The 25,409-nt window shown below is 44.6% G+C and overlaps 2 protein-coding genes across 3 annotated transcripts in view; both read right to left on the bottom strand.

Annotated features, from left to right (window-relative positions):
* The window catches only part of P2RX4 (purinergic receptor P2X 4), a 341,582-nt gene that overhangs the window by 33,161 nt on the left and 283,012 nt on the right, over positions 1 to 25,409 (bottom strand). The gene's annotated exons all lie outside the window — the stretch shown is intronic.
* P2RX7 (purinergic receptor P2X 7) overlaps positions 15,369 to 25,409 on the bottom strand; it is a 54,837-nt gene continuing 44,796 nt past the window's right edge. For both annotated transcript variants that reach the window (XM_050747985.1, XM_050747984.1), the window contains 2 exons: positions 22,491 to 22,592; positions 15,369 to 17,350 (listed from right to left, as the gene is read on the bottom strand). In XM_050747985.1, coding sequence (XP_050603942.1) covers positions 16,853 to 17,350; positions 22,491 to 22,592 — 600 coding nt within the window. In that variant the 3' untranslated portion in view covers positions 15,369 to 16,852. The remainder of the gene's footprint in view (positions 17,351 to 22,490; positions 22,593 to 25,409) is intronic.

Raw genomic sequence — 25,409 nt, 5'->3', positions numbered from 1 at the left:
GATCTTGGCTCACTGCAACCTCCATCTCCTGGGTTCAAGCAATTCTCCTGCCTCAGCCTCCCAAGTAGCTGGGATTATAGGCGCCTGCCACCATGCTTGGCTAATTTTTTGTATTTTTAGTAGAGATGGGGTTTCCCCATGTTGGCCAGGCTGGTCTCAAACTCCTGACCTCAGATGATCCACCCGCCTTGGCCTCCCAAAGTGCTGGGATTGTAGGTGTGAGCCACTGCGCCTGGCTGAATGAGGCTCTATCTCAAGATAATATAAAATAAAATAAAATAAAATAAAATAAAATAGTATACTATGGAAAGATATTCAAGATAATTAAATGGAAAAAGATTACAGGGCAATATGTGTATGGGTCTTCAAATTTTTGTGTTTATAGAAAAAAGTGTGGCAGATTATAAATTAAAATCTTAACTGGTTTTTCTGGGAAGGGTAAAACCATAGATGATTTTTACTCTGCATACTTATCTGCATTTTTACAAATGTCTACTCTGAAGTTGATTACTTTTCTTAAGAGAAGGCCAGGCACGGTGGCTCACACCTGTAATCCCAGCACTTTGGGAGGCCAAGGTGGGCAGATCACAAGGTCAAGAGATCGAGACCAGCCTGGCCAACATGGTGAAAAGCCGTCTCTACTAAAAATACAAAAAACAAAAATTAGCTGGGTGTGGTGGCGGGCACCTGTAGTCCCAGCTACTTGGGAGGCTGAGGCAGGAGAATAGCTTGAACCCGGGAGGCAGAGGTTTCAGTGAGCCGAGATTGTGCCATTGCACTCCACCTGGGTGGTGGAGCGAAACTCTGTCTCAAAAACAAAAACAAAAACAAAAACAAAAAAGAAAAGAAAAATAATTTTAAAGCTACTCTTAAAAATGTTTATGAAGTATATTTAATTATATGGAGGAAATGCTTATGCTGTAATGTTAAGTGAGGAAAAAGGCAAGGCAAGATACAAAACAGCCTAAGTGTTAGAATCTAAATTACACACATCAGAAGAAGAGAAGCATCTTGTTTCATCCAGGGAGAATGATTCTTTTTTTTTTTTTTTTTTTTAGTAGAGATGGAGTCTCACTGTGTTACCCAGGCTGGTCTTGATTCCTGGGCCCAAGCAAACCTCCTGCCTTGGCCTCCCAAAGTGTTGGGATTACAGGTGTGTGCCACCACACCTGACTGGAATGATTCTTTGAATCAATCTCTTTTCTTCCCTAGTATTTGTCCTTAAAATGCTAGATTAGGCCGGGCACAGTGGCTCACACCTGTAATCCCAACACTTTGGGAGGCCGAGGTGGGCAGATCACGAGGTCAGGAGTTCGAGACCAGCCTGGCCAACATAGTGAAACCCTATCTCTACTAAAAATAGAAAAATTAGCCAGGCATGGTGGCATGCACCTGTAGTGCCAGCTACTCAGGAGGTTGAGGCAGGAGAATCTCTTGAACCCAGGAGACAGAGGTTGCAGTGAGCTGAGATCGCACCACTACACCAACAGAGGGAGACTTTGGCTCCAAAAAAAAAAAAGCCTGTAATCCCAGCACTTTGGGGGGCTGAGGCGGGTGGATTACGAGGTCAGGAGATTGAGACCATCCTGGCTAACATAGTGAAACCCCAGCTCTACTAAAAATACAAAAATTAGCGGAGCATGGTGGCACATACCTGTAGTCCCAGCTACTTGGGAGGCTGAGGCAGGAGAATTGCTTGAACGCGGGAGACAGAGGTTGCATGAGCCAAGATCGCGCTACTGTACTTGCTGTGGGCGACAAAGTAAGACTGTCTCAAAAACAAAACAAAAACCATGGGGAATTTTTTTTAAGCTGTGAAAAAAAAATACAAAACTACATTTCTTGTGATCTTGTATCAGACATCTTCAGGCTTACCTGAAAGTTTGAATCAAAACAAAATAACAAAGTGTGCCTTTTATATAACTTGTCTCATTGTAAAGACCCATCTTTTTTCTCTGCTGAAGACAGGTTTTCTGAAACACACAGTGCCGAGTCTTTCCCATCCCTCAACAATTACTGGATTATTAGCTAAATAAGCATTCTCCAGCAGATCTAAATCTGACACAACAAGAATGCACGTTTCTTTGGCTCTGAACAGCATTTTATCTTTTGAAAACCACCTTCTCGTGAGTGATACTCAGAATTCCATTTTATAGTTGAGTAAAAGCTCAAACTCATTTGTATCTGGTAAAGGATTCTGGAGGTCTCCTTGCAAATTTTTCTGGTTCATTATGCCTCCCTTTATCCTCCATAAGATAATAGTTGATAGCCTGTAGTCCCAGCTACTCAGGAGGTTTGAGCCTAGGAGTTCAAAGTCAGTCTGGGCAACATGGTGAGACATGGTGTCCTAAAAAATAATTTAAAAAAAGATAGCCGGGCACGGTGGCTCATGCCTGTAATCCCAGCACTTTGGAAGGCTGAGGTGGGTGGATCACGAGGTTAGGAGTTCGAGACCAGCCTGACCAACATGGTGAAACCCTGTCTCTACTAAAAATACAAAAATTAGCTGGGCGTGGTGGTGGGTGCCTGTAATCGTAGCTACTCAGGAGGCTGAGGCAGGAGAATTGCTTAAACCCGGGAGGCGGAGGTTGCAGTGAGCCGAGATCGTGCCGCTGCACCGCAGCCTGGGTGACAGAGCGAGACTCCATCTCAAAAAAAAAAAAAAAAAGAAGAAGAAGAAAAAAAGATAATAGTTGGTCACTAAGAGGGAAGGAAAGCAGGACTCCTCAGACTCCAAAACTATCAACGTGTTATAACATTTTGCATTTTCAGTTGTTTACAAGTTGATAGGAATAACCTTTAAGTTCACATAAGCAATCACAAAACGTTCTGTTGAGATTTTCCCAATTCTTTTTTTTGAGACAGAGTTTTGCTCTTGTTGTCTAAGGCATTAGGTGTGTGAGCTACACCCCAAGTCATGAGATACATGGCGTGCAGTGTGATGTCAGCACAACCAACAGGAAGTGTTTGTGGAGAGTAGCGCCCTGTCCCTTTCTTCACTTGCTTCCCTTTTTCTGGTTTTTCCATCTCATGAGTTCTATTCTCTGGGCAGTAGGAAATTGAGAGGGAAGCAGGGGGACTCAGTACAGTCAGTTTCTTTTGGCTTTCTTTGAAGCCACCCTGCTTCTTGCAATAGCCCCTTCTTTTCTAACAGATCTGGTTCAAGTTTAACTAGCACAGATTTAGCTACTGTCTCCAGAGTGAAGCTTGGGATGGACAAAGGGCGGGGGAATGGGCATCAAAGTAGGAAATTGAGTGGGAAGTGGGGGACAAAGTATAGTCAATTTATTTGGGTCAGTGGAGGATAAAAGTTACCTCTTTCTGGCCATGAGAAATATCCAGAATGCTCATCTCTTGCCTTTAGTCATTTTACCCTAATCCTATTAGGGTTAGCGTTAGGGCTAAGGTTAGGGTTAGCCTTAGGGTCAGCCTTAGCATTCCATTTGGACAAAATCTGCCATTTGGCCGGGTGCGGTGGCTCATGCCTGTAGTCCCAGCACTTTGGGAGGCTGAGGAGGGCAGATTTCTTGAAGCCAGGAGTTCGAGAACAGACTGGCCAACATGGCGAAACCCCATCTCTACGAAAATACAAAAATTATCTGGGTGTGGTGGTGCACACCTGTAATCCCAGTTACTTGGGAGGCTGAGGCAGGAGAACACTTGAACCTGGGAGGTGGAGGTTGCAGTGAGCCAAGATCATGCCACTGTACTCCAGTCTGGGTGACGGAGTGAGATGACAGCTCAAATAATAATAACAATAATAATAATAATAAAAATAAAGTAATATAATATATAATGTTATTATAATATTGTTGTAATATTATAATATATAAGCATGAACCTGGGAGGCGGACCTTGCAGTGAGCCAAGATTGTGCCACTGCATCCAGCCTGGGCCTCAGAGCAAGACTGTCTCTCAAAAAGTAATAATAACAATAACAATAAAAATAATAATAATATAAAAATAAAAAATAAAGTTCTGCTTTAGCTGTGTGCCACCGATTTTGACATATATTACCTTCATTATCCAGTTCTAAATATTTTTGAGTCATTTAGCAATATTTCTTACAATATTTCATTCAGTTTCCAAATATTTTAAAAATCTACCTTTTGAAAATTAATTTCTGGCTGACATGGTGGCTCACGCTTGTAATCCAAACATTTTGGGAGGCTGAGGCAGGCAGATCACCTAAGGTCAAGAGTTTGAGTCCAGCCTGGCCAACATGGTGAAACCCTGTCTCTACTAAAAATACAAAAATTAGCCGGGTCTGGTGGCAGGCGTCTGTAATCCCAGCTACTCGGGAGGCTGAGACAGGGAGAATTGCTTGAACCCGGGAGGTGGAGGTTTCAGCGAGCCGATGTTGTACCACTGCACTCCAGCCCAGGCGACAGAGCAAGACTGTGTCTCAAAAAAAAAAAAAAAAAAAAAAAAAAATGAATTTCTAATTTCATTGAAATGTGGTTAGAGAACCTGGTCTGTATCATATTGCTGTTGGGAATGTATTCAGGAAAATACATGATATAATGCATAACTGTTGTTTTAACTCTTCCTTGTGCATCCTAAAAAAGAATGTACTGGCCAGCTGCGGTGGCTCATGCCTGTAATCCCAGTCCTTTGGGAGGCCGAGGCAGGCAGATCACCTGAGGTCAGAAGTTCAAGACCAGCCTGGCCAACATGGTGAAACCCCATCTCTACTAAAAATACAAAAATTAGCACACGTGTGGTGGGCAAGCCTGTAATCCCAGCTACTTGGGAGGCTGAGGCAGGAGAATTGCTTAAACCTGGGAGGCAGAGGTTGCAGTGAGCCGAGATCGTGCCACTGCACTCCGGGCTGGATGACAGAGTGAGACTCCATCTCAAATGTACCTTCTTGACTGAGTGTTGAATTCTCTCTGTGTCTGATAGCTTGAGTGAGGCCCTCTCTGAGGAAGTCCACCTGAGCTGAGATCTGGATGTCAGGAAGGAGCCAGCTCTCTAAATACTTTTCCTGGGGGGAGGTATTCTAAGCAAGGGGAATAGCAAATGCAAAGTCCCTGAGGCAGGAATTAGCTTGATGTGTTCCAGGAACAGAAGGAAAATCAATGTGAATGGAGCAAAGTGGGCAAGGAGGAGAGTGATGTGAGCTAAGCTCCTGAGAGACAGTCAGAGGCCAGATCGAGTAGGGCCTTGAAGGCCTGAGTATGGACTTCAGTCTTAGCTAATGCAGTACATTCACTGACACCTACCAGGTGGTTTGCCAAACACTTCATAGAAGCATAATGTCAGGTACAAATTGGTCTCATCTTGTACAATGGGGAGAGCATTTTGAGATTATTATCATTATTACTTTTTTTTTGAGACAGTCTCACTCTGTCACCCAGGCTGGTGTGATCTTGGCTCACTGCAACCTCGGCCAACCGGGTTCAGACAATTCTCCTTGCCTCAGCCTCTGGAGTAGCTGGGATTACAGGCGCCCGCCACCATGCCCAGCTAATTTTTGTATTTTTAGTAGAGACGGGGTTTCACCATGTTGGTCAGGCTGGTCTTGAACTCCTGACCTTGTGATCCGCCAAGCTTGGCCTCCCAAGGTGCTGGGATTACAAGTGTGAGCCACTGTGCCCGTCCTATCCTCACATTTTGAGATTAAAAGTACCTTACAGGCTGGGTGCGGTGGCTCACACCTGTAATCCCAGCACTTTGGGAGGCCAAGTCAGGAGGATTATTTGAGCCTGGGAGTTTGAGACCAGCCTGTGCAACATGATGAGACCTCGTCTCTACAAAACATAAAAAAATTAGCCAGGCATGGTGGCATGTGCCTGTAGTCCCAGCTACTTGGGAGGCTGAGGCAGGAGGATCAGTCCAGCCCAGAAGATTGAGGCTACAGTGAACTGTGTTCATGCCACTGCACTCCAGCCTGGGTGACAGAGTGAGACCCTGTCTCCAAAAAAATTAAATAAATAAAATAAATAAAAATTGTAAAAGTACCTTAGAGGCTGGGCACGGTGGCTCATGCCTGTAATCCCAGCACTTTGGGAGGCCGAGACGGGTGGATCACGAGGTCAGGAGATCGAGACCATCCTGGCTAACACGGTGAAACCCTGTCTCTACTAAAAATACAAAAAGTTAGCCGGACGTGGTGGCGGGCGCCTGTAGTCCCAGCTACTCGGCAGGCTGAGGCAGGAGAATGGCGTGAACCCAGGAGGCAGAGCTTGCAGTGAGCCGAGATTGCGCCACTGCGCTCTAGCCTGGGCGACAGAACCAGACTCTGCCTTAAAAAAAAAGTGCCTTAGAGATCATGCTTAGCCTAATCCTTTTCTTTTGCAAGTAAGGAAATCAAGAAGAGTTCTAAAGCGTTCTCACAGCCAGGGTCTGTGCATCCCTCTGTCTCCTCAATAGACAAGCTCCTGAAAAGGAGGACCCAGTTCTTACAGTTTCATTCAGATGTTCTTGAAGGAATCTTGTCGTCTTATGAACCCCTTTGAAAAGTAAAAATTACTCTCGCCCCTCCCATTTACATTTTTTGTAAATGTAGATTTTTATCAATCGTATTTTCTTTCTTTTTTTGAGACGGAGTCTTGCTCTGTTACCCAGGCTGGTGTGCAGTGAGTGGCATGATCTCGGCTCACTGCAACCTCCACCTCCCGGCTTCAAGCGATTCTCCTGCCTCAGCCTCCTTAGCAGCTGGAACTAGAGGTGCCTGCCACCACACCCAGCTGATTTGTGTATTTTTAGTAGAGACAGGGTTTCACCATATCGGCCAGGCTGGTTTTGAACTCATGACCTTGTGGTCCACCTACCTTAGCCTCCCAAAGTGCTGGGATTACAGGCGTGAGCCCCCACACCCAGTCCATTAACTATCTTTCCATGGCATCATTTAAAATAGCTGCATATCCTTCTGTTATATGAATGTGCCATAATTTACGTAACCAGTCTCCTCCTGTTGGACTTAAAGGAATTTTTAAAAATTCATTTAACCAGGCTGGGCTTGGTGGCTCACACCTATAATCCCAGAGCTTTGAGAGGCCCACGTGGGAGGATTGCTTGAGGGCAGGAGTTTGGGGCCAGCCTGGGCAACATAGGGAAACCCTATCTCTACAAAACAAAAAGAAAACAAAACAAAAACATCTATCTATCTATCTATCTTCCTTTTCTTTCTATCACCACCACCAATTCAGTAGGACAGGTGGCTTATTGAGTCACTCCTATATAATCCCAGCTGACTTCTAAATGATGTCACTTCCCCAGGCTTCCCCTCCCATTCCACATCCTCATGTCTGTCTGAGGGATTTTTTTTTTTTTTTTAATTTTGAGAAGGAGTCTCGCTCTGTCGCCCAGGCTGGAGTGCAGTGGCGCGATCTCGGCTCACTGCAACCTCCACCTCCTGTGTTCAAGTGATTCTCCTGCCTCAGCCAGGGGTTGTGAGCCACCGCGCCCAGCTGGGATGTTCTTAAATCATTGCTTTTCTCGTGTCCTCCATCAGCCACAAGAATGGCTCCATCTTAACTTTGCAACTGGTTCAAACATCTCAGCCTTTTTTTCTTTTTGAAGATTTCCCCAAATCAGTCCCATTTAATCTCCCCCCACTATCATAGTCACTTGTTTCTGGGCCTGGCTTGTGCAGCTGGTCCTGTTGGGAATGCTTCCTCTCATCCCACTGTTTCCAGCCCCCTCCTCCAGTGAGGGCCTGCTTACATCTCACGAGCTTCATAACCCTCCCAAGGCTGTGCTTGCCTGTATGAATTTCACCTTTCTTTGAGCGTCTGTTTCAGTGAGATGGAGCCACCCAGTTTAGGAGGCAGTAAGAAAACAAGCAAGCCTGTGTATCGCATAGCATAGTTGCACTGGCCATCTGACAGTTCCTGGAACACACTCATTTCTTTTCTTTCTTTCTTTCTTTTTTTTTCTTTTTGAGATAGATTATTACTGTGTTACCCAGGCTGGCCTCAAACTCCCGGGCTTAAGGGATGATCTCTTGTCGCTGGGACTACAGGTATGTGCCCCTGCACCAGGCTCTGGAACACTCTTATTTCTGTCTCACCCCTCAGCTTTGTGTTTTCCTTCCCTCTTCCTGGAATGCCCTTCTTTCAACTCATTACAGCTGGCTCCTTCTCGATATTCAGATCTAGCGTAAATGTCACTTCCTTGGAGACACCATCCCTGCCCCCTGTCGGAAGTAACTCCCTTGCTCCTATCACAGCATCCTGCTTGTTTCTTTCAAACTCTGTATCCCAAGCTGTCCTCACCCCATTTATTTTCACTGTGATTGCCTGTCTTCCTCACTGCGCCTAACCTCCCAAACAGCCTGTCTTATTCACCTGTTCATCCCTAGCTCCTTTACAGTGCCGGGGTGCTCAGTAAGTGTTTGCTGAATAAACAGATGAGATTGGACAGAATGGGGAAGGAGAAGGGAGACATCAAGGTGTCTGTTGCAGGAAGTCAGGGACCCCGAATGCAGGGACCAGCTGAAGCTGTGGCAGAAGAACATAAATTGTGAAGATTTCTTTTTTTTTTTTTTTTTTTTTTTTTTTTTGAGACGGAGTCTGGCTCTGTCGCCCGGGCTAGAGTGCAGTGGCCGGATCTCAGCTCACTGCAAGCTCCGCCCCCCGGGTTTACGCCATTCTCCTGCCTCAGCCTCCCGAGTAGCTAGGACTACAGGCGCCCGCCGCCTCGCCCGGCTAGTTTTTTGTATTTTTTAGTAGAGACGGGGTTTCACCGTGTTAGCCAGGATGGTCTCGATCTCCTGACCTCGTGATCCGCCCGTCTCGGCCTCCCAAAGTGCTGGGATTACAGGCTTGAGCCACCGCGCCCGGCCAATTGTGAAGATTTCATGGACATGTATCAGTTCCCCAAATTAATACTTTTATAATTTCTTACGCCTGTCTTTACTGCAGTCTCTGAATATAAATTGTGAAGACTTCCTGGACATTTGTCACTTCCCCAATCAATACTCTTATAATTTCCTATGCCTGTCTTTACTTTAATCTCTTAATCCCGTCATCTTTGTAAGCTGAGGATGTATGTCGCCTCAGGACCCTGTGATGATTGCATTAACTGTACAAATTGTTTGTAAAATGTGTGTTTGAATGATATGAAATAAGGGCACCCTGAAAAAGAACAGAACAACAGCAATCTTCAGGGAACAAGGGAAGATAACCTTAAGGTCTCACTGCCTGTGGGGTTGGGCAGAATAGAGTCATATTTTCCTTCTTGCAGAAAGCAAATAGGAGAAATATTGCTGAATTCTTTTCCCAGCAAGGAATAACGCTGGGGAAGGAATGCATTCCCAGGGGTAGGCCTATTGACGACTGCTCTGGGAGTGCCTGTCTTATGCGGTTAAAGATAAGGGATGAAATACGCCCTGGTCTCCTGCAGTGCCCTCAGGCTTACCAGGATTGGGAAATTCCAGCCTGGTGAATTCTAGTCAGACCAGGTTATCTGCTCTCAAACCCTGTTTCCTGTTAAGATGTTTATCAAGACAATGCATGCCCAGTGGGACATGGAACCTCATCAGTAATTCTAATTTCGCTCTCTGCCTCTGCCTTGTGATCTTTTATTGCCCTCTGAAGCATGTGATCCCTGTGACCTACTCCCTATTCGTATACCCCTCCCCTTTTGAAATCCCTAATAAAAACTTGCTGGTTTTGTGGCTCAGGTAGGCATCCCAGAACCTGCCAATATGTGATGTCACCCCCGGAGGCCCAGCTGTAAAATTTCTCTCTTTGTACTCTTTCTCTATTTCTCAGACTGGCTGACACTTAGGGAAATAGAAAAGAACGTACATTGAAATATTGGGGGCTCATTCCCCCAATAGGTATCCTTTGAATTTCTGGTTTGGGAAGTTGAACTGATGGCAGGTAGTGCTACTGGCTGATCTTGGGAGCTCTGGGACTCATATGTGGGTGGGGTGAACTGAGATCATGATTTGTCTTTTGTACCTGTTTGAGTTCCCTCTAAACCATTTAAGTATATAATTTCTGGAGGTGATTTAATATATGGGCCTGGAGCTCAAGAGTGATGCTTGGATACCATCCAAATAATAAGAATAGCTACCATGGCTAGACATGAGAAGCTGCCCAAAGCCATGTATTAGTCTGTTCTCACGCTGCTAATAAAGACACACCCAAGACCGGGTAATTTATAAAGGAAAAGTTTAATTGACTCACAGTTCCACAGGGCTGGGGAAGCCTCACAGTCATGGCAAAGGCAAGGAGGAGCAAAGCCACGTCTTACACGGTGGCAGGCAAAACGAGAATGAGAGCCAAGCAAAAGGGGGAACCCCTTATAAAACCCTCAGATCTCGTGAGATGTATTCACTACCATGAGAACAGTATGGGGGAAACTGCCCCCATAATTCAATTATCGCCCACCGGGTCCCTCCCACAACACATGGGAATTATGGGAGCTACAATTCAAGATGAGATTTGGGTGGGGACACAGCCAAACCATATCAGGCCACTTGGCCAATAAGTGACCAAGCCAGGATTTGAACCCAGGTGGTCTGTTTCCAGTGCCCACCATACCACTGGGCTGAGATAGGTGTGTAAGGGACAAAAACCAAGATGAGTTCCTTGCCTCTGAGGGTCTTATTGTTTTTGGGGGGAGATAAAACATAAATACTCATAACTTACCAGACTCGAAGGGCTTGCATAAGAGCCCTGTTACTTTCAGTTAACCCTTATCCAAGCTTAAGTGCGGTGATTATTTGGTTAAAATGGTAAGTCAGTGTCAGCCACTTCCTCTGATTCCTGAAGCCTTAGGATCATGTGACCATGATAATTCATTAAAGTTAGCTAAGGATGTTGGAAATGCAAAATCCTCTCCATAGATCATCATTTATTTTGGAAATATGATTCATAGCCCTCAGGAATGGAAAACAGGAAGCTGAAAAGTCACAATAAAAGTGAAAGAAGATAGGAATTTCTAATCTATTCAAAAAGGAAAAGTTGAGTCAGGGGATCCCTGAATGATGACTGCATGGGATTAGAACATGGGTTGAGAAACATACAAGCAGCAGGGGCAAAACCCCACTCGGTGCATTCCAGTGGGTAATCCGAATAAATGGGAGTGGTGGTCATGGTTCTTTATTGCCTCTAGTAGGCAGGGCTTTGTGTAGACCATGACTTTGGGCAGAAGCCAAACCAAGATTAATTTTTTAGGGCTGCTGGTTGGCCTGGAATTAGGGATTTTTTTTTTTTTGAGACGGAGTTTCGCTCTTGTTGTCCAGGCTGGAGAGCAGTGGTGCAATTGTGAGTCACCGCAACCTCAGCCTCTCGGGTTCAAGCAATTCTCCTGCCTCAGCCTCCCAAGCAGCTGAGATTACAGGTGCCTGCCACCATACCTGACTAATTTTTTGTATTTTTAATAGAAACAGGGTTTCCCCATGTTGGCCAGGCTGGTCTCTAACTCCTGACCTCAGGTGATCCACCCGCCTCAGCCTCCCAAAGTGCTGGGATTATAGGCGTGATCCACCGCACCCGGCTGAATTAGGGATGTTTTAATAATCTCCTCTTTACCTCAGTGGTGAGGGAGGGATTCCCAGTTCCCACCCCAGGGTAATGGGGGTGGCTGAACACATGACACCCAACACGGGGCAGATGAGATTGGCAGCAGTTTTTGGTCACACAGCTCAGGGAGGAAGACCCCACATGCCGTGCAGGGCCACACAGAAACAGAGTGAACAGCCAGGGCCAGTGGGGGGCAGGCGTTGTAGCACCAAGAGGGTGAGGAGGCCCTGGTTCCCTGGAGGATGTGACTGGCTCATTTGGACAATTCCAGGGGTTGGACAGAGACTCACACCTGCCGCTTAGGGATTAGCAGGAACTGCATCTGATCTGTTTGATAAGGAAGGCTGTTTCACTGGGCACCCTTTGCCAAGGGAGGACTGGGAGAGAAACTTGGGGTGAGGCTATTCCATGCACTCCTGATTTCACCTGATGTCAAGGCAGCACCTCATATTAGAGCTTGATTTTAGGCCTTACACCGCAGGGTGGGTACCCAGTGGGTCCTGCTGACTGCCCTTCGTCTCCTGATTTGGTGCACTCCTTCCTGTGATCTGAAGCTCAACATGCAGACTCATCCCTGCCAGCCTGGGACAGGAGCCATTCCAAAATTCAAGGCACACCACAGCTTTTCCTCCTTTTCTCTTGCTGCTGATTTTTTTTTTCCCTTTCTTTTTTTTTTTTTTTTTTTGGTGACTTCCCAAGAGGAAGAGGAGGGGAGAAAAGAAAAACATTCAATGTGGCTGCATATGTGGGGCAAATGTTTCATGGAGTAGCGAAAGACTGAAACAAAAACTATATCCACCACCACTCCCAGCTCATTTTCCACACAGCGATCACAGTGATCTTTTAAACATTAATATGGTGGCTGGGCGCGGTGGCTCACGCCTGTAATCCCAGCACTTTGGGAGGCCGAGGCCAGTGGATCACTTAAGGTCAGGCATTCAGGACCAGCCTGGCCAACATGGAGAAACTCCGTCTCTACTAAAAATATAAAAATTAGCCGGGCATGATGGTAGGTGCCTATAATCCTGGCTACTCAGGAGGCTGAGGCAGGAGAATTGATTGAACCCAGGAAGTAGAGGTTGCAGTGAGCTGAGATAGTGCCATTGCACTCCAGCCTGGGAAACAAGAGTGAAACTCCATCTCAAAATAGAATAGAATACAACAGAATAGAATAGAATAAAAAATAAGGCTGGGTATGGTGGCTCATGCTTGTAATCCCAGCACTGTGGGAGGCTGAGGCCAGCAGATCACTCGAGGTCAGGCATTCGAGACCAGCCTGGCCAACATGGTGAAACCCCATCTCTATTAAAAATACAAAAATTATCTGGGCGTGGTGGCAGGCGCCTGTAATCCCAGACACTCAAGAGGCTGAGGCAGGAGAATCACTTGAACCCAGGAGGCAGAGGTTGCAGTGAGCTAAGGTTGAGCCACTGCACTCCAGCCTGGGCAACAGAGCAAGACTCCATCTCAAAAAAAAAATAATAAAATAAAATAAAATAAAAATAAATAAAAATAAAAATTAAATGTGATCTTAACAGGCTCCTGATTAGAACCCTTACCTGGCTTAAGTCTTAGGATAAAGACAAACTCTACCATGGCCCACAGGCTGCTAGCCCCTGCCTGCTTGTCCAACTGTGACTCATGCTTTACTTCCCTGTACTGTTTATGGCACAGTCATATAGGTCTCCTTTAAGTTCTAAAAACCTGCTCTGCTTTTCCTGCCTCAGGACCTTTGCACATACTGTTCTCTCTGCTAGAATGCTCTTTCCTCCCCCACTCACTAGTTAAGTAGTACTCATCCTTCAGATTTTAGCTAAAACATTCCTTCCTCAGGTAGGCTGATCTTCCCAAATAGGCCAAATTCCCCTACTATAAGCTCTCATGCCATCATTTGCCTCTTCACCATGATACTCAGCACAAGTTGCAAGATTCCATTTGCTTGAATTATTTGATTAATTTCCATCTCCTCATATCTCCATGAGACTGGCAACCTTATTTATCCTTAGTCTCTAGAGAGTGCCTCATTGAATACTTGTTGAATGAATGCGTCCATGAATGAGTTAACTATGATTTGGGGACCTTCTGAAAAGAAAGGAAAGATTTAAATAAACAAATTATACTTTTTTTTTTTTTAATTATCAAAACAGTCACATTAAGGACACTTACATTGCCAGGCTAAAATCAGGAAGGGTTTAAAAAGTTATTCCCCTTTAGAAAGAGAAATGCAAGTCTATTACCAATACTATGTGAAATCAGCCAAGAGAAAGCAGATCCCTTCTCTTCTGACGCAGAGAGGAAGCCATGAATACTGGCAATTACCATAACAGAAGACTGTCTTTAAGTATAAGAAAACAGATCCTACAAAAACTCTCATCACCTTTGGTGATGCCATTATTTTCTACAGTAAACTAAAAATAAGAATACAAATATGACGCCTGTTATTATAGGACGTGTCTGACATATTACACACAGTTGAAGTGACACATCACTGTCTTACCCAGAGCATCAGTGGGGAAGGTGATGGAAAACAGTAGATGGATCCAGTGATTATTTGTAATTTCACATTCTGACTCCGTCTGCGGCCTCATTAAGGTGATAGAAACATACTAGGAATAAGGCACCAAAGACAAAGGTACAAAGGCCCAGAGGCCATCAGAACGGAAAGATGTAACAGTAACATAGAATTCGTGGAGTAAAGAAATGTCAGCTCCAAAGAAATATTATGCATATTATATACGTATAATTATCCACTTTTTAAAATGTCTTTGAAAAGGTAGTAAAAATCAAAGTTCAATCTGGCATAATTAACTTGGTTCCTGAGTTTAAAGCCAGAAAAATTTTCTTTTATCAAAAATACATTGATAAAAATGTATCAAAAAACATTTTTATTCATGCTGTCTTACATGAATACAGTAGAAAGCTGCTGGTTTTTAAAAGGTATCAAAATGGTAACTCTTAGAATATGTGTAAAAAAATTCACAGATCTTTCATCAGTCACAATATTTAATAGTGGTCTCTAAACTATTCGATAAAATGGCAGTTGTTTAGAAACAGATAAATAGCCAACTCTAGTGACCAAACCAGGAAAAGGAAATTCTGAAGCAGGATCCTAAAACCTGTCACGCATTTTCATATTCTCGGCAGTTGATGTGTGGAAATGGTAAAGGTGTGGTTTGAAGTAGCTAGCACCCAGACTGCGTCAGTTCTGATTGGCTGCAAAGTGCAGGGTGTTAATGGCACAAAGGCAGCTTTTTAGTCACTTTCAGTCATGGAATTGTTTTGTTTTGTTTTGTTTTTTGTTTTCGAGACAGAGTCTTGCTCTGTCGTCCAGGCTGGAGTGCAGTGGCACTATCTTGGTTCATTGCAACCTCCACTTTCCAGGTTCAAGAGATTCTCCTGACTCAGCCTCCCAAGTAGCTGGGATTACAGGCGCCCACCACCACGCCCATCTAATTTTTGTATTCTTAGTAGAGACAGGGTTTTACCATGTTGGCCAGGCTGGTCTCGAACTCCTGACTTCAGGTGATCCACCCGCCTCGGTCTCCCAAAGTGCTGGGATTACAGGCTTGAGCCACTGCATCCAGCCTTCAGTCATAGAATTGTGATGAGGATTGGAATGCATTGTGTAGCTCAGCAGTTAGATTTGATAGATTCCAAGGCTGGTCTGGTGAGTTACCTGATTTGGTCCATAGCCCTTCTAGAACTGTCCAGTGGAAACCTAAGTTCCTGAGAGTTCCAGGGTTAGTCTGGGCTCCCTAAGAACATTAGAACCAGGGAAGGTATGGGCTGAGTCTGTGTGCCCATTCGTCAGGCTTGCTCTCTGTTCCAGTTATCTGTTGCTGTGGAACAGAGAAGCCCAAAACTTAGTGACTTAAGATAACAATTTGGTTTTCTGGATTTATGGGGCAGTTCTCATTTGGGATGTATCATGTGGTATCAGTCATATGTTAGTAGAATCACCTGAAGGCTTCTTCTCTCTCATGTTTGGTGACTGGGCTTGGATGGCTTGAAAGCTGGGGCTGGTCAGGCACTGTCCACATGGCTGCTTGGGCTTCCTCACAGCAGGGTGGTCTCAGGATAGGCAGACTTTTTTTTTTTGAGATGGAGTCTCACTCTGTCACCCAACCTGGAGTGCAGTGGCACGATCTCAGCTCAATACAACTCCATCTCCCAGGTTCAAGTGTTTCTCCTGTCTCAGCCTCCTTATAGCTAGGACTACAGGTGCCCGCCACCATGCCCAGATAATTTTTGTATTTTTATTAGAGATATGGTTTCACCATGTTGGCGAGTCTGGTCTCAGACTCCTGACTTTAAGTGATCTGCCTGCCTTGGTCTCCCGAAGTGCTGGGATTACAGATGTGAGCCACCACGTCTGGCCAGGATAGGCAGACTTTTAAATGGAGTCTGGCTTCCCGGATAGCAAGAGTTCCAAGGGACAGGAAGTAGAAGCTGTTAGCTTCTTAAGACCAGGATCTGAAACTGACACAATGTCACTTCCACTTTTGGATAAAACAATCAGAGCCACCCATACTCAAGGGGAGGAGATAAACCCTTAAGTCTTGGGGGACTTGAGTGTCAAAGAATCTGTGGCCACCTTTAATCCTCTACATTCTCCAACCAGGACGAAAAGGGTTTGTTTTTAGTTGGACATTATCCTAGTCTGATCTCATAATGAAATGTTTTGCATTCACGTAGATCTTTACACATTAACAAGACAGTTAATGTGCAATGTCTGTCTCAGTCTGTCCTCACAATATCTCTGAGATAGTAGTTGGGCAACGAGGAGACAGAGGCACAGAGGTGAGAGGCCTAGGGTCACACAACTTCCTAGGGACAGAGTTGAAACTGACATCTCAATCTGTTTGCTCTCAGTCCATGCAGAGGGATTCTGGTTTGTTTAACCAGGTCACTTTGCTGTCAGACACAGAGAGCTATAGAAGATGAAAGCACATTTCCCTTTGGCTAAAACTGTGGCCACAGAGCTTTGCAGGTGAAGTTCAAGTTGCTAGTAAAGGTCATGTTAATATGGCTACTGCAGCCCCTGCTATCGGTAAGGACTCTTTTTTTTTTTTTTTTTTTTTTTTTTTTTTTGAGACAGTTTGCTGTGCCTCCCAGGCTGGAGTGCAGTGGCACAATCTCGGCTCACTACAACCTCCGCCTCCCAGGTTCAAGTGATTCTCGTGCCTCAGCCTCCCGAGTAGCTGGGATTACAGGTGCACACCACCATGTCTGGCTGATTTTTGTATTTTTAGTACAAACGGGATTTCGCCTTGTTAGCCAGGCTGGTCTCCAACTCCCAACCTCGGGTGATCTGCCTGCCTCGGCCTCCCAAAGGGCTGGATTACAGACGTGAGCCATGGTGCCTGGCTTCAGTAAGGACTCTTGAAGCCACTGTACTGCCCTTCACTCTTGGGAAACTCTTTTCGGATCCTCCAGCGGCAGCAGCTGGGCAGGATGGCAAAGTCAGCCATGTCCTGGGAGCCGAAGCGCCAGGTGGCGTAGCACCTGTAGGCACAGTGCCGCAGCCGGCTGTTGGTGGAATCCACATCCAGCGCCAGCAAGGGCTCCTGGTAGAGCAGGAGGAACTGCAGGACGTGTCTGGACAGGACCAGCTTCCTGAACAGCTCTGAGGTGGTGATGCAGGCCCCTGGCTTTTTCCGGCAGCACAGCTCCTCCAGGCACCTGTGGCTCTTGGGGAGTTGGGACGGAAGGCAGCTTCCACACTGGCACCAGACGGGGCTGTCCCTGGATCTAGGAGTCGCCTCCTCTCTAAGCGGCTGCATCTCCCCTGGTTGTCCAGGAATCGGGGGTGGGTCATGGAGGGCCAGGGGCAGCTTGGACAAATCTGTGAAGTCCATTGCAGGTCTCTGAAAAAGCAAGTTTCCAAACCTATTAGCAATGACAAGCCCTCAGGTTCTAGGTTCTTTAATTTTATTAACTTACAAAGTTACATTTAATATTACATGAGTTATAGTAGCCATCATTTATTAGGTGTAGATATCAGGACCATGCATGTGTTCTGTAAGCATTGCCGTATTCAAGCCTTTGAAGATGCTTGTGAGGTAATGTATCCTTGTCTCTATTTTACAGATTTTTTTTTTTTTTTTTTTGAAAGAGGGTCTCACTCGCTTAGGCTGGAGCACAGTCGTGTGACCTGTCAGCTCACTCTAACCTCCACCTCCCAGGTTCAGGCAATTTTCATGCCTTAGCCTCTTAAGTAGCTTGGATTACAGGTGTACGCCACCATGTCCAGCTAATTCTTTTGTATTTCTAGTAGAAATGGTATTTCAACATATTGGCCAGGCTGGTTTGGAACTTCTGACCTCAGGTGATTTGCCCGCCTCAGCCTCCCAAAGTGCTGGGATTACAGGCATGAGCCACTGCACCCGGCCTATTTTACAGATTTTGGAAAATGAAATTCAGAAAAGCTAGGCCTCTGTTGAGATGTCACCTCCTGTCCTGACTACCCTATCTAGCAGCTTTTCTCCCACGTGATTCCCTTATCACACTGTGGTGTTCCACATTCTTCCCAGGACTTAGCACTATCGGAATTTTTTTTTTTTTTTTTGAGACAGAGTCTTGCTCTGTTTCCCAGGCTGGAGTGCAGTGGCATGACCTCGGCTCAGTGCAACCTCCACCTCCCGGGTTCAAGCGATTCTTCTGCCTCAGCCTCCTGAGTAGCTGGGACTACAGGCGTGCACCACCACACCCAGCTAATTTTTATATTTTTAGTAGAGACAGAGTTTCACCATATTGGCCAGGCTGGTGTTGAACTCCTGACCTCGAGTGATCCACCCACCTCAGCCTCCCAAAGTGCTGGGATTACAAGCATGAGCCACCACACCCAGCCGTGACTTGGTTTTTAACAAAAATGTTTGAAAAGTAAAAATAAAAATAAAAAATGTTAAAAATAGAAAACAGTATATAGAATAAAGATATAGAGAAAGAATTGTTATTATTATTATTATTATTTTGAGATGGAGTCTTGCTCTGTCACCCAGGCTGGAGTGCAGTGGCACGATCTTGGCTCACTGCAAGCTCTGCCTCCCAGGTTCATGCCATTTTCCTACCTCAGCCTCCCAAGTAGCTAGGACAACAGGTGCCTACCACCACGCCTGGCTATTTTTTTGTATTTTTAGTAGAGACAGGGTTTCACCATGTTGGCCAGGATGGTCTTGATCTCCTGACCTTGTGATCCACCCACCTTGACCTCCCAAAGTGCTGGGATTGTAAGCGTGAGCTACCACACCCGCTGAGAAAGAAAATATTTTTATACCACTGTACAAAGTTTAAAAAATTTAAAAATTTATAAAGTAAAAAAGTCACAGTAAGCTAAGATTGATTTATTGAAGAAAGATAAATATTTTGAAATAAATTTAGTGTAGCCTAAGCATACAGTGTTTATGAAGTCTACTGTAGTGCACAGTAACAACCTAGGGTTTCACATTCACTCACCACTCACTCACTGACCGACTCACCCAGAGCAACTTTCAGTCCTGCAAGCTCCATTCATGGTAAGTGCCCTATGCAGATGTACCATTTTTTAGCTTTATATATCATATTTTCACTGTACCTTTTCTATATTTAGATATACAAATCTTACCATTCTGTTACAGTTGCTTACAGTATTCAGTACAGTAACATGCTGTACAGGTTTGCAGCCTGGGAGCAGTAGACTACACCATGTAACCTAAGTGTATATTAGGCTATTCCATTTAGGTTTGTGTAAATAGAGTCTATGATATTCAGACAACCACAGAATCAGCTACTGATGCATTTTTCAGAACATATCCCCATCATTAAGTGACACATGACTGTAGTTCACTTCATACACAAATCCAATAAGAACATTAGAATGGAAACACTTTGGTCAGTCTTTCTCAAGAAAAGATGTAAAAATCCTAAATATTAGTGAATGGAATTCAGCAATAAATACAAAGAATAGTACAACACATTCAAATTGAGTTTACTTCAGGAATGCAAGTTTGGCTTAATATTTGAAAATCAATCAGTACAATTCACCACCTAACAGAAAAAAAGAAGAAAACTCATTGGTATTTCAAAAGGAGCAGAAAAAACTTTTTTTTTTTTTTTGAGATGGAGTCTTGTTCTGTTGCCCAGGCTAGAGTGCAGTGGCATGATCTCAGCTAACTGCAGCCTCCACCTCCCAGGTTCAATCAATTCTCCCACCTCAGTCCTGAGTAGCTGGGATTACAGGTGTGCACCACCATGCCCGGCTAATTTTTGTACTTTTAAAAGAGACAGGGTTTCGCCATGTTGGCCAGGCTGTTCTCGAGCTTATGACCTCAGGTGATCAGCCCACCTTGGCCTCTCAAAGTGTTGGGATTGCAGGCATGAGCTACTGTACCCGGCCAGAAAACAAATAAGACATTATTTCAGGCCGGGCGCGGTGGCTCAAGCCTGTAATCCCAGCACTTTGGGAGGCTGAGGCGGGCGGATCACAAGGTCAGGAGATCGAGACCACAGTGAAACCCCGTCTCTACTAAAAATACAAAAAATTAGCCGGGCGCGGTGGCGGGCGCCTGTAGTCCTAGCTACTCAGGAGGCTGAGGCAGGAGAATGGCGTGAACCCAGGAGGCGGAGCTTGCAGTGAGCCGAGATCGCGCCACTGCACTCCAGCCTGGGCAACAGCGTGAGACTCCGTCTCAAAAAAAAAAAAAAAAAAAAAAAAAAAAAAAAGGACATTATTATCCATTAATGGTAAAAGTGCTTAGCAAACTAGAAACAGAAGGGAATCTTCTGACCTAATAGCACATTCTTAAAAAGATACTGCAGGCTGGATGCAGTGGCTCACTCCTGTAATCCCAGCACTTTGGGAGGCTGAGGTGGGCGGATCACCTGTGGTCAGGAGTTGGAGACCAGCCTGGCCAACATGGCAAAACTCTGTCTCTACTAAAAACACAAAAATTAGCCAGGCATGGTAGTGCACACCTGTAATGTCAGCTACTTGGGAGGCAGAGGCAGCAGGATTGCTTGAACCCAGGAGGCAGAGGTCGCGGTGAGCCAAGATCACACTACTGCACTCTAGCCTGGGCGTCAGAGTGAGACTGCATCTCAAAACAAACAAACGAACAAACAAAAACTTACTGCAAATAGTATAATGAATAGTGAAGTATAAAAGCCTTTCTCCCTAAGATAGGGAATGAAGCAGAGATGGCTGCTATTACCATTTCTGTTCAGTATTGTACTGGAGGTCCTGGTCAATGTCATAAAACATTAGATGGCAGGAAGAGGCAAGGAAAGATTCCTCCCTAGAGCCTTCAGATAGAGAGGGGCCCTACCAACACCTTAATTTCAGACTTCTAGGCTCTAGAACTGTGACAGAATATGTTTCTGTTGTTGTTGTTGTTGTTTTTGAGATGGAGTTTTGCTCTTGTTGCCTAGGCTGGAGTGCAATGGTGCGATCTCAGCTCACCACAACATCTGCCTCCCAGGTTCAAGCAATTTTCCTGCCTCAGCCTCCCAAGCAGCTGGGATTACAGGCATGTGCTACCACGCCTGGCTAATTTTGGTATTTTTAGTAGAGATGGGGTTTCTCCATGTTGGTCAGGCTGGTCTCAAACTCCCGACCTCAGGTGATCTGCCCACCTCGGCCTCCCAAAGTGCTGGGATTACAGGCGTGAGCCACCAGCCATTTCTGTTCTTTAAGCCGCTTAGTGTATGGTAATTCAGCCCTAGGAAATTGAAGATGCCCAGCAGCCAGAACTGTTGGGGAGAGTGCGAATAAGAACAACCATTTTGTAGCACTGTTTGTTAGTATCTCCTAAAACTGAATATATGTCTGCCTTATGACTCAGCAATTCCACTCTTAGGTAACTGCCCAGTAGAGTACCGTATGTTGAGCATAGCAGCATTATTGGCATTAGCCCCAAACTGGACACTACCCAAATGTCCATCAACAGTAGGATGGCTGAGTAAGTTGGATGCTTATAAAACGGAATTATACAATGGGAATGAACTATATACAGCGTCATGAATGACTCTTGCAAAAATAATGTTAAGTAAAGGAAGCCAGACACTCAACTGAGTATGTACCGCACTTACACACTACATGATTCAACTTTTAGAAAATTCTAGCAGAAAGTAAAATTAATCTTTGGATACAGGATAATGACTACTTTTTTTTTTTTTTTTTTTTTTTTTTTTTGAGACGGAGTCTCGCTTACCCACACTAGTGCATGATTCAAAGCTTTTTTAGCCAATAGCTGGGACTAGCAGCGCCCAGCTAATTTTTTGTAAGTAGAGACGGGGTTTCACCGTTCTCGATCTTGACCTTGTGATCCGCCCGCCTTGGCCTCCCAAAGTGCTGGGATTACAGGTGTGAGCCACCGCGCCTGGCCGATAATGACTACTTTTAAGAGAGGGCAGTTGGGTGGACTTGGTAGAGCCGAGGCGGGAGGATTGCTTGAGACCATCCTGGGCAACGTAGTGACACCTCATTTGTAATTTAAAAATATACATTTTTTTCTCTTTTTTTTTTGAGATGGAGTCTTGCTCTGTCACCCAGGCTGGAGTGCAGTGGCACAATCTCGGCTCACTGCAACCTCCACCTCCTGGGTTCAAGCAATTCTCCTGCCTCAGCCTCCTGAGTAGCTGAGATTACATGTATGCCACCACACCACCTGGCTGATTTTTGTATTTTTAGTAGAGACAGGGTTTCACCATGTTGGCCAGGTTGGTCTTGAACTCCTGACCTCAAGTGATCCACCTGCCTTGGCCTCCCAAAGTGCTGGGATTGCAGGTGTGAGCCACCATGCCCAGCCAAATTTTAAAAATTAAAAAAAAAAAACAGAAAGGGTAGTGATTGGAGCAGGGCATAAAAGGGACTCCTGCTAGTAATTTTCAGTTGTTTAATCTGAGTGCTGGTTACATGAGTATGTTTACTTTGTTCAAATCCATCAGTTTTGATTTGTACAAGTTTCTAGATGGGTTTATATTTAATAGTAAATTTTCTTTAAAAAATAAAGACAAAATGGTTTAACTTACTGGGACTTCTTGGCCCTTGACATCTTGCAGACTTCTCCCTAGTAGCTTCTGGTTCACCATCCTAATGTGGGATTCATCCACAAAGGACACATACTTTAATGTCTAGGAAAAGACGGTTTAAAAGTTTACCCATTTTTGTACAGAATTATCAAGAATTGCCTATCTAAAGGCAATTGTAATTCCTATGTGCCAAATGATAGACTATTGAACAAACTGGCTCAAAACTCTCATTGACCAAGAATAAATGATTTCTGAGTCTAAAGGTAAATCAGAAATGGAACCCCATGCTTTTTTTTTTCTTTTTTTGAGACGGAGTTTGCTCTTGTTGCCCAGGCTGGAGTGCAGTGGCGTGATCTTGGCTCACTGCAACCTCCGCCTCCCAGGTTCAAGTGATTATGCTGCCTCAGCCTCCTGAGTAGCTGGGATTACAGGCATGCACCTCCACGCCCAGTTAATTTTGTATTTTTAGTAGAGATGGGGTTTCTCCATGTTGGGCAGGCTGGTCTTGAACTCCCGACTTCAGGTGATCCCCCCCACTTTGGCCTCCCAAAGTGCTGGAATTACAGGCATGAGCCACCGCGCTGGGCAGAACCCCATGCATCTTAATTTGTAAATTCAACATAGCCACAGCTTACTGCTTAATGTTTTTACATTGGATCCCCCAATTGCTGCGTACAATTTCTTTGTGGTATTATCTCAATTTCAGTAACTCTAGATTCAGTATCTCCAGAAAGTTGTACTATTGCAACTTAAATTATTTATATGTTTGTTAAATTTCATCTCATCTTGGGCCATTAAGTAGTGATTAGTTTTAGCTATAAAGATGAACTTTTATTTCAAATTGTGAATGCATATACAATGGACAGTGAATTGTGCATTCAGCTGCTGGAACAGGACAATCATGTTGCTGGCTCTTGTTGCCCAGGCTGGAGTGCAATGGCGCGATCCTGACTCACTGCAACCTCCATCTCCTGGGTTCAAGTGATTCTCCTGCCTCAGCCTCTGGAGAAGCTGGGATTACAGGCATGTGCCACCACACCCCACTACTTTTTTGTATTTTTAGTAGAGACGGGGTTTCTCCATGTTGGCCAGGCTGGTTTTGAACTCCTGACCTCAGGTGATCCGCCCACCTTGGCCTCCCAAAGTGCTGGGATTACAGGCCACCGCGTCCAGCGAATCACTTTTGTTTTTAGGTACCAGAGATTTCTTTTTGGGGAAAATCATGGAGTTGAATGCAGAGGACCTGCTTAATAAAGTCCAATGGATTAATCAAATCAAAACAATACAGATGACGCTGAAATCTCTTTGACTACTCCCCCACCTAAGCTCCTTTCCAGAAGCAGCCACTGGTACAATTTTGTGTACATATATACAACCACACATATGTATATGTGTGTGTGTGTACACTTCTGTATATATAGAATATACATGCAGAAAATATATAGATTAGCTTCTGTGTCTAGTGGTTTTTTAATCCTATATATCATATAATATATATTGCTCTACAGTTTGCTTTTTTTTTCTTTTTTTTTTTAAATTTATTTATTATTATTATTATACTTTAAGTTCTAGGGTACATGTGCATAATGTGCAGGTTTGTTACATATGTATACTTGTGCCATGTTGCTGTGCTGCACCCATCAACTCGTCAGCACCCATCAACTCGTCATTTACATCAGGTGTAACTCCCAATGCAATCCCTCCCCCTTCCCCCCTCCCCCCTCCCCATGTAAGCCCCGGCGTGTGATATTCCCCTTCCCGAGTCCAAGTGATTTTTTTTTTCTTTTAACAAATGTCTTGGAGATCTGCTCTTGTCAAGCCCTATAATTTTTTTTTTTTTTTTTTTTTTGAGACAGAGTTTCCCTCTGTCACCCAGGCTGGAGTGCAATGGTATAATCTTGGCTCACTGCAACCTCTGCCAACTAGGTTCAAGCAATTCTCCTGCCTCAGCCTCCCAAGCAGCTGAGACTTCAGGCGTGCACCACCATGCCTGGCTAATTTTTGTATTTTTAGTAGAGATGGGGTTTCACCATGTTGGCGAGGCTGGTCTCGAACTCTTGACCTCAAGTGATCTGCCTGCCTCAGCCTCCCAAAATGTTGGGATTACAAGCATGAGCCACTGTGCCCAGCCTTGGGCCAATTATTTAACCTTCCTGTAGCTCGATTTCCTCATCCACAGAAAGAGATAATAGTAGCATCTGTCTACATCAGGTTGTTGTGAAGATTCAGTGAGTTAATGTATAAAGCATTTAGAAGTGCTGTGTAAGTGTTTGCCATTATTATTATGTATCTCATTTTTTTTAACTGGTGCCTGGTATTCCTTTCTATGGATTTACCATAGTTTCTTTCACCATTCACCTGTTGGATATTTGGTTAGATGCTATTTCTTCACTGTTAATAATCATATATGATTGATAATTTAATAAACAATCCTGCTTTGTACATCTTGCACTCGTGTATTGCTTGGGTACTCATGTGAGTATTTTTCTAGGGCAGGTATGGAGAACTGAAAATGCCAGGCTGTAAAGTATGTCCCATTTAAACATTAGTCACTGCCAAATTGTTCTCTAAAGTCGTTATTCTTTTCTCTTTTTTTTTGGCTATACCAATTTAATAAATGACAAAACAGACTGGGCTCAGTGGCTTACACTTGTAATCTCAGCACTGTGGCTGGCAGAGTGGGTGGATCATTTGAAGTCAGGAGTTTGAGACCAGCCTGGCCAACATAGCTAAACACTGTCTCTACTAAAAATATAAAAAGTAGCTGGGTGTGGTGGTGTGTACTTGTGGTCCCAGCTACTTGGGAGGTTGAGGCAGGAGAATCACTTAAACCTGGGAGGCACTCCAGCCTGGGTGATAGAGCAAGACTCCATCTGAAAATAAATAAATAAATAAATGACAAAATTGGCAAGTCCTGGA

This window comes from Macaca thibetana, chromosome 11 (genome assembly GCF_024542745.1).
Source record: "Macaca thibetana thibetana isolate TM-01 chromosome 11, ASM2454274v1, whole genome shotgun sequence".
Lineage (NCBI taxonomy): Eukaryota > Metazoa > Chordata > Mammalia > Primates > Cercopithecidae > Macaca > Macaca thibetana.
The sequence above is the reverse complement of the archived record's forward strand: the minus strand, read 5'-3'. Positions and strand labels throughout refer to the sequence as shown.